General features: G+C 40.7%; 1 protein-coding gene across 1 annotated transcript; it reads left to right on the top strand.

Annotated features, from left to right (window-relative positions):
* Window positions 1-3,754: 3,754 nt before the first annotated feature.
* On the top strand, window positions 3,755-7,684 carry LOC125726712 (ras-related protein Rab-7L1-like). Its single transcript, XM_049003118.1, has 5 exons — window positions 3,755-4,275; window positions 4,622-4,693; window positions 6,283-6,464; window positions 7,077-7,198; window positions 7,515-7,684. Exons 1-5 carry the CDS (start codon window positions 4,152-4,154, stop codon window positions 7,660-7,662), a joined length of 648 nt encoding a protein of 215 aa, XP_048859075.1. The 5' UTR covers window positions 3,755-4,151; the 3' UTR covers window positions 7,663-7,684.
* The last annotated feature ends 1,968 nt before the right edge of the window (window positions 7,685-9,652 follow it).

The raw sequence follows: 9,652 nt of genomic DNA, 5'->3' as shown, positions 1-9,652 counted from the left end.
TCATAATATCCCTTTCAGTTTGTATATATTTAATTAATATCAAAACAGGCATTTAGAAAGACACCTATCGGCATTTTCCAGCGATCTGTTCTCGACTGAGTCTGAAAGTAAGGGCGTAATTAATGTTATTTTAAAGCGATAAAACTACTGCGTGTAAGTTTTTAACACCTCACGCAACAACAAATTGTTAAAATTCTCTGTATTTATTATGGCATGAGAAATAGACCTACTACTTCCGGGTCTTCCTCAGCCACGTGCATTGATCCATTTTCACTCATAGAAACGCTTTAGGGAATTCCTTAGCTGACCAAATTGAACATCGCTGTAAAATCTTAAAGGAGCAAAAGTACGCCTGAACACGGTACTGGACCTAGATGTATTTAGACAGAGAACATGCATGTATATTCTACAACTTTGTTTAATTGTTATGCAGGTGTTATAGTAAAAGGAACAGTTAAAAACACAGTTCATATTCCTCATATCCTAGGCCCCAGAACTTATTTGCGTCATTAACGGAATATTACCCCATTTCCAGTATACAAAATTCTTGTTTACAAAGATCTAGCTCAGGTCCCAGGGATGGGCAATTCCTCTATTTTCTTTTCAAACCAATACCATGACAACCGGTTGCCAGTAATGGGGGTGGGTGCTTTGACAATAAAATTTACCAGATAAAAAAAATCTGTATTTTAACATTAGAATCAATACTCTACATAAAAACATTCATGCAGTATTTCAGTAACAATCTGCACATCCCCGTAACTTTATCCATAGCATATGGGTTAGCATATCCTGTGCCTTACTACCTCATTATAAAAAGGTACCCAAAATCTCTGGCCAAAAACCTTCTTAAAAGACCAGCAGTACATTTTGGGGGCCACTGCACAATGCAGTGATGCATTGTTGGTTTATCATGTCAAAAGGCCATAGTATTCATTGGATTATGGTTTATCAGATTGAAATGTATGATTACATGAAGCAGATATCAAACTGCATGACAGCCTTGCATTTCTCATTGGGACAAAAAGTTAATGGTGAGACTGCAGAACCTCAGTGACATGAGAGACACCTCAGACCCATCCCGCCTGCACCAACAGATCCTCCCGCAGCAGTGCCAAGCCCAGCCCTGACTCTAACCAAGTGGACCTCTACTTCGCCTCTCAGTCTGCCACATTGGACTAGTTTGAGGATGCCACTGCAATCTCACACCTGTCAGCCTGGGTACTCGAATGGGTGACAGTGGTTTGGGGGCATGGGGGTGAGATGGCGTTCAGTAATAGCCGCTTTATCTCTGAGTTCAAGTCCATCCTTGACTGTCCTGTCTGCAGTGTGGCAGCTGGGGATAGGCTCCCCCAGCTCTCTCACAGCTGCATCCTTGACTGTCCTGTCTGCAGTGTGGCAGCTGGGGATAGGCTCCCCCAGCTCTCTCACAGCTGCATCCTTGACTGTCCTGTCTGCAGTGTGGCAGCTGGGGATAGGCTCCCCCAGCTCTCTCACAGCTGCATCCTTGACTGTCCTGTCTGCAGTGTGGCAGCTGGGGATAGGCTCCCCCAGCTCTCTCACAGCTGCATCCTATGCTGTGGAGTTCTGCATTGTCGTTGCTGAGAGTGACTGGAATGAACACAACTGCCACAGTCAGCAGAACCAGAGGAGCCCATGCAGTTCGTATTCACCCAGCGTGCTCCAGTGTCCGCCACTCCTCTGTGGGTCATTGTTTCTACAGCCCCCACTCACAAAGATCAGTCATTTCCCACCGACATTCAACCAAAGTCCCTGTACCATCGTGGTAGAGTTGTCTACTGGTGACCGGTCTCCCCCTCTCCTCGCCCTGGCTCCAGAGAAGCTGGAAACCTTTGGTGTCCCTGTCTGACTTCCGAAGCCTTTGATGGGTACCCCATCGGCATTAGCACACTTAGGTACATGGCGATGAAGTGTCTGTCATGCCCCATTCCCTCCCACAGTCCTTCTCCCCAGAGTTCTAGCCGGGTTTTCACCCTCTCCCAATATGTTTCCCAATTATGTCATCCCTAATCCATCCCCATGTGTTCTACCTGTGTAAGTCATAATTTAAATTAGTGTTCCTTTACCTTTTGTCTACCATTTGGTGTTTTATGGTAATCCCTAGTGTCTCCTTGCTCAGGTTCTCACATGCTCCAGCCCAGTCTGCTTCATAAGGTTAGCCTTTTGGTTTATGTGCGTTTTTCTTGTCTTTTCTGTTCAGGGCTGTGCCTGCTGGATTGGTTCTGCTTTGTTACTTGATTAAACCTCCACATTGGCACTTGTGTCTGGTCTCCTGGGATTTCTGCTCGCTATAATTGTGCATATCGTGACAAGTCTTACTACTGTAGGTATTGTCAAGGAGAACATCTATATGAAACGCTGAATAGGCATATCACACAAAATCTAATTTAGCCTGCAATAATCCCATAATCCGGATTTTCAGCCAAGACACTCCATACGTCTATGTAGCTGCCTAACTGGGCTTGTTTACAATGACCCAAATGTAATACTCAACAAACTCTAACTATACAAGGTTAATGTGATCTAAATTGCAAAACAATTATTGATAAGTGGCCACAGAGTAGCAGTGTTTTAAAATAACATAAAAATAAAGGTGCCTTTAGTTTCTAATCACAATTTGGATAAAAAGCATAAACTTAATCTATCACAATGCATTTAAGTACCGACAATGTAGCACTTTTGATGATGGGCAGAATTTGCTGTTAATCAGTATGCAGTGAACCGATGTTGTGTCTCTCAAGTCAGGATACAGTTTTCATCCCATTCAGACAAACCACAGCCGTGAAACAAAAATTTCCATCCTACCTTTGTATTAACCTCTGGTAAACTTTAACAGTGATGGCTGACATCATCTAATAGGGTGCATGCAATCTTAAGGGTACACACACATTTCCTTTGTGAAATCTGTTTTAGTGTAGAAATTCAAAGAGTATAGAAGTTCAACATTTTTGTCATACAATGTAATTGTGCCTGCAGAAAAATTTGACTGAGGTGACCATCAGGGGCACATTGTCTCTTCTATGGTTCTGCTTAGAAAATATAATAATCCCAATATACTTTTTATTATTTCGACTTGCACGTCCATGTGTTTACTAGGGGTGGCCATGACTGCCCCTGACCTCGCCTTTAATATGCTGCTTTGACCTCGCCTTTAATATGCTGCTTTGACCTCTCCTTTAATATGCTGCTTTGACCTCGCCTTTAATATGCTGCTTTGACCTCGCCTTTAATACGTCCATGATTACAATGAAAAGTCCATGGTTTACAGTAAAATTGGGCCACCAATTTGCTGTATCCACTTCCTGAAACGAGTAGACCCTGTTCAAGTTCACTCAATCTAGCACCAAATTTCCACCCATCCATCCATCAATCCATCCATCCATACCCCCTTGTCCTATGCATGGTCACAGGGCCCCCGGGCTTATCCTAGAGCCTATGGGGCAAGGCAGGGAATAACCAAGAACAGGGCAAATCCACCTGAGCATGTTTTGGACTTAGCAGGGGGAAGTGAGTGGCTCCGTAGGCTACGGCCCTGTGCCTCTGATCAGAAGGTTGCTGGTTCAAGCCCCAGCCTTGTCAGTACAACTACATGCCTGTGGGTCCTTGAGCAAGGCCCTTAACCCCCAGCTCTAGGGGTGCTGCATGTTAGCTGACTCTGTGGTTTCATTCGTAATTTGCTGAAAGCTCTGTTTCTGCTGCAAATTAGAGAACTGTAACAACCACAATGCACAGTTTTATAGTGGAACTAGATGGCTTTGGTAACAAATGAAGTGCCATTTCGGAGTGTGGCGAGTATGAAGTATTTTTCAGTATAGTTTACAAGAATTCCGTTTTCCGAAAATTAGAAAGTAATCAAAAAGGCAAAAGATCTGGAGGCATTTTGCAATAAAACGGGATTTGACGTACAAGTTAATTTGTGGCTTATTGTACGTGGATGTGATTTGTTGTATACGGAGCTTGCTGTACTTTGCTATCGTAAAACATATATTAACGTTTATAACAGGCTGTCCTAGAGAGAATACAACCTACTATATGGTTTCTGTTAATGTGTCTCGCGTACATCTACATACGTATAATACGCGTCCGAAAATTTTCTTCAGCTGCTACCGAATCATACATTTGTTTGAATTATGGAGAGTCATGATCACTTGTTCAAAGTACTAATTATTGGGGACACTCGAGTTGGGAAGACATCGCTGGTGCACCGTTACGTGCACGAAAAATTCTTCAAGTGTTACAAGAATACAGTGGGAGGTAAGTGCCTTGTACGCCAGTCGGGACATTTCGCTGATCTCTGTCTTCCCTGACATGCTCTCCGAAGCCGGTGGGCGCCCTGCTCCTCGCGGTAATGGCTTATGGACGGGGTATGGACGTGGTGGTAGTGTCCGTTTATAGAACACAAACTAAGAATGTGTTTCATTTTAAACTGTATTAAACTTTACAGGTGCAATTAAAACTCGGTAAGAATGCATGTAATTTTTTAAAGCAGATTTTTTACTTTCTTTTTCTGTTTATTGAAAACGTATGAGGCTTAGCAGATCTTTCAATACTGCTAGAGTATTTAAATGTCACAGAATAATGTGATTGTATGAATTTCTAGTGGACTTTGCACTGAAAGCTCTTACATGGTCTGACACGGAGACTGTACGACTACAGCTGTGGGACATAGCAGGTAAGCTGCTCTGTAATTATCTGTGCTGGGCAGCGTCTGAAAAACCATCCATGCTGCTGAAATGTGTGAGGAGAATTAAATTATACCTTTTAGGTGGAGGTAGGCAGTAAACGAGTCATTCCACCCAATCGGTGCCATTTCCGTCCCCAGGACATTATATGTATAAATATGCATGAAAAGTAGCTTCATAATACATATGTTATTATTAAGTAATATGTGTCCTCTTCATTGTCCTCATTGCAAATTTAAGATGTGAAACATTAACGAAAACTACCCAGAATATTGAAAAAAATAATCACATGCCCCCTGTTACGCTTCAGCATGAAACGTGATTAAAACCTTCAGAATAACAATATTTCCTGTTTATGCTTCAAATACATTTTCTTTATAGTAAATCAATAATATGCTTCTTAAAATACACATTTCAGTCGTGACCCCAGGATTTCACTCAGTTCTGTTACCTTAATACATTTCTGCCCCTAAAAATTTGGCACATTCCAGAACTGGCATGTTCACCCATAGCTTGCATCATCTCAGTCACCTGAAGACCACAGGAAAACCTGAAGTAAGTTCCCTCCCTTTCTTTTCGGCATTTTGATGATATTCTATGTGTCTGAGGTTGTAAAACTCAGAGCTCAGTCTCGTTACTCAAATATTTTTTTAGATTTTATTCATTTATTAAATACATTTTTGCTAAGTTACTTGAATCTACTCAGTATTATCATGCCATTAGCTTTGATGACGTGTGGCTGTGGTTCATGAATTTGCTAATTTGACACTAAAACTCAGTCTTGTTACTTTCTGTTCTGTTACTTATATAAAGACAAACGTACCTGAATGCATATATGGTGATTTTTTTTTAACCACAAATATATATTTTTTGAGCATATAACCAACAGTTTCTTTAAAACACAGACTTATTTGAGGGGAACACAAGAGAACTATCCATCCATCCATCCATTTTCCAAACCGCTTATCCTACTGGGTCGCGGGGGGTCCGGAGCCTATCCCGGAAGCAATGGGCACGAGGCAGGGAACAACCCGGGATGGGGGGGCCAGTCCATCACAGGGCACACTCACACACCATTCACACACACTTGAACAAGAGAACTAGTTCACATGATTTTCAAATGACATTTAAACAGTTTCTTGAAGTTTTGGTAACAGGATTGAGAAAAATTGAACAATCTTTCACATCAAAACCTCCAACAACCCAACAAAAAAATTAAATAAAGTTAAAAATGCACATTTTGAATAATTAAATGTGTGTTATTATATTCATGGTTGAAAAAGATGAAAAAATTACCTTTACGCTTGAAGACTTATGACATGTAAATGGCACCAATTCCGTGGAATCAGCTAAGAAGTAAAACTGTGACATTTAAAATGATGCATATGTACTGCGATAACGTGGTCTTAAACTTTTTAAGATGCATGTAGTATTAATTTGCGTAATACTTTTAAATTGAGTTATGGTTTATAGAGTATTTTTACAGTCTCGTATGCTCGATGCTTTTCGCCCAGCAGTCTGATCTTTGTTTCCTTTACCTGATCCTGATCCCCCAAATCTGAATGGTAACACTATTCAGGTCAAGAGCGTTTCACCTCCATGACCAGGATTTATTATAAGGGTGCATCGGGCTGCGTGCTCATGTTTGACGTCACCAGCACCTCCAGCTTTCACAGCTGCCAGAAATGGAAGGAGGACTTGGACAGCAAGGTTCTTCAGGTGGATGGTAACCGTGTCCCCTGTATCCTACTGGCAAACAAGGTAGGTCCAGACCTCTGCTTACTAAGGCCAGAACAAACACTACAATTCATTACCGTATTACTTGGATGTTGTAACAAGCAGGTTTAGTGAATGGAAAATATTTGAGCTGATGTGATTCCACTCTAAAGAGAAGTGCTTTTGCTCCATTTCAATAAATATGATTCTCCTGTAGCTTGCGTTAATAATATGAAGGTCATGAGTTTGAATCTCAGGAAATGTACATGAACTGAAACCCATTCTTCTACTGGAAGTTGCTTTGAATAACAGCAGCATATAAATGAAAATGATTAATTCATACTCAGATAGTAAAACATTCCTGGTGCACTGCTGGAGTCAGATTTTTTTCTTAGACAATAAAAGGTAAAAAAAAAAATAAAAAAAAAACTGGAAAATTTGGAACGTGAATTGCATCTGGATGGATTAGCAAGGTTAATCCAATTAACCCTAGTCTAGAGGAATCTGATTTGAATGACTTGGCAAACATCTTATGGAAAACAATTGGTTCCATTTTTTTTAAAACATCTCTCGATTGGAACATAGGCTGACTTCTCATATGATGTCCAGCTCATTGTTTTAATTTCATACATGTATGATTTACACCTTTACATACAGTGTGATTTATCACCTTGGCAAGTGTCAAAGGAAGACGTGGAGACGTTCAGCAAGACCAGTGGCTTCATCGCCTGGATGGAGACATCGGTCAAAGACAACAGGAACATCGCGGAATCCATGAGGTATGCCAGTGTTTGAAAATCCATAGCAGTTTAACCGTAACTGATTACGCAAATTGACCTGGGCTTTGTGCATGGGTTAGGCCACTAGGCTTCTCTCCCTTTAATCATGTTGTGAAGGAACACAGAAGAAAGGACACTAGTATGGATCCAGTTTCATATAAACGAGTCTTTTAATGGATATTTCAGAAAATTGAAACAGGCAGAGACTAAATACATACTGGAATCCAAGTCACAGGGTAGTGAAGGGAGTACGGTTCCTTTAAAACCTGACCATTCCCAGTCCACGTTTTTATGTACTGCGATGTCTGTCGTGCAGAATCTTGGCAGAGAACATGATGGCAAATCAATCAGCTTTTGGAACGCCTGAAAACCAGGGAACCAGCTTCAAGCTAAGCTCACCTGTGACGGCAAAGGTGGCCAATGGAGACCCATGTTGCTCAACTATGAGGAACTTGGTGGAATAAACATTTCAGATATTTCTTTGAACTACTGCACTAACGTTATGGGTTAATTCATTGAATATAAATAATATAGATGATAGAGGTAAAAAAAAAATCATTTTGTGTTTTACTTTTCTTATATGTTCCACTCAGAGTAACAGAAAATGCTTATCCTGTTTGCACCTTCGAATATAATCTATTAATATTTATTGAGTTAATCCTTTTACTCTTCGTTGCCAACATACATATTTATACATATTAAAATTAGTATAAATACTTGAATTCATCATCCCTTTCAACAGCTATTGGGTATGGGCTCAGGAACCAACACCCAAGCCGGGCTCACATTTTTATTAATTTTAAATACAAGCCATTTCGATAAATACAGTGACAAATTGTAATATTATAATGAAATTGTAGCGTCATAGCGATCACGTAAAACAATCGCGTAGTGGTAAGACATTTAACGAAGTTCTGTTTGGCTCAGTCAAATTCAACCCAAACTCCAGCCCAACTACGCAGATGAATTCATAAGCTGAGTTTTGCAGCACATTTTTTTTTAAATTTTCAAATAATTTTTATTTTCATTGTTTGCAGCACCTTTCATCAGGCCCGGAGTTGCCAGTGGGGACACTCGGGCGAATTCCCGGCCTTAACTGTTGTGCCGGCTTGACAAGTTTAAAATTGAGCCAGTGGGAAACGAAACAATTGTACAAATTTAAAGTTCTACAGCAACCCTTCAGAAGGTTAACTAGCGAGTTTCGTCACGCGCGCGCCCACACACAACAGGCCACGACCGCTCTGCGCAGATTCTCGCGCGTCAGTGAATCGCTAAGTACGGAACGCCAGACAGGATTTTAACGCACAGTAAAGCGGTCGTGGAGGTGCCACGACTAATCGCATGCTGTTACTAATCATTACAAATGTCTCAAACGATAGATGTTAAAAAGGAACCTGACTGGGCTAAAAAAAACTACTTTAATAGTTCAATATGCTGTTTAGTATTTCTTCTTGAAACGTCAGTAATAAATTAATCTGGATTTTTAACTATGGTATCATTTATCAAAGTTTCCCTATAATAAAGACAAAATAGGCTCATCTTGGGCATGCAACTCCCGGGCTGAAAATCAATCCCACTCCGTGTTTGCCTAAACTCGTACCGTGCATCTCAATAAGTGGAGGAGATTGACAGGTTTACCTCTCCCGTAACACGTCGCCAGCTTTGCGACTGTGCGATTTATAAAGACTCGCTATAAATTAATAAGCATATAATGCGGTTGTTTGGTCGAAACGAGACATATGGAAGTGTCCAGGTTAAAATTAATCTGTAGACGGCGGAAGCGGTGATGTCACACTCTAAATTAATGCATCGAAGGGGTCTTTTTTTTGTCCCTGGAAGCGCGCGACAGATTGGCTTGGCACTGTTGGACTAATGTTGCTCCAAATAACAAGGCGACTGACAGGGAGCACGAGAAGGTTTCCTCGTCTCTGCGATGGCGTCGTGACAACGAGTGGAGTCACCAGGATCACAGATGGACAACTGCTCATGCTGAGTTTTAAAGAACGCTTTTCATCTCCGAGTACAGTAAAACATGCCAACTCTTCTCACATCGTGCCAAGTAACATACTTCGCCTTAGGTAATAAGGACCATAAAAGGATATTACACCAATATAGCGCGCTGAGTGTGCGTTTCATTCAAAAATGAAAATTATGCATAAATTATAATAAACATATCCTGGCTACTTTACAGCAAAATATTGATCACGGGAAGCCTTTCATAAAATATATTCTCGTTAAGGAACAGATCTAATTTGCAGCACCGAGAGAAAATTCTACTACTATGTAAAAGCTAGGCATATCTATTCTAAAAATAAAATATGTATGAATCTTGGACAACAAAACAGAGCTCAACCCGCAATAACATATCGAGGATAAATTTACTATTGCGTCAAGGTTTTAATCAATAAATCGACCTGAGAATGAAAACACTACGTGCTGAAACAGAAAATGATT

Source organism: Brienomyrus brachyistius, unplaced genomic scaffold (genome assembly GCF_023856365.1).
Source record: "Brienomyrus brachyistius isolate T26 unplaced genomic scaffold, BBRACH_0.4 scaffold74, whole genome shotgun sequence".
NCBI lineage: Eukaryota > Metazoa > Chordata > Actinopteri > Osteoglossiformes > Mormyridae > Brienomyrus > Brienomyrus brachyistius.
The sequence above is the reverse complement of the archived record's forward strand: the minus strand, read 5'-3'. Positions and strand labels throughout refer to the sequence as shown.

Excerpts from the sequence above, each read along its gene's own strand:
- LOC125726712 (XM_049003118.1), top strand. The coding sequence starts at position 4,152 with ATGGAGAGTCATGATCACTTGTTCAAAGTACTAATTATTGGGGACACT. Across the intron at positions 4,694-6,282 it reads ACAGCTGTGGGACATAGCAG|GTCAAGAGCGTTTCACCTCC; the intron begins GTAAGCTGCTCT and ends AACACTATTCAG. Across the intron at positions 6,465-7,076 it reads GTATCCTACTGGCAAACAAG|TGTGATTTATCACCTTGGCA; the intron begins GTAGGTCCAGAC and ends CTTTACATACAG.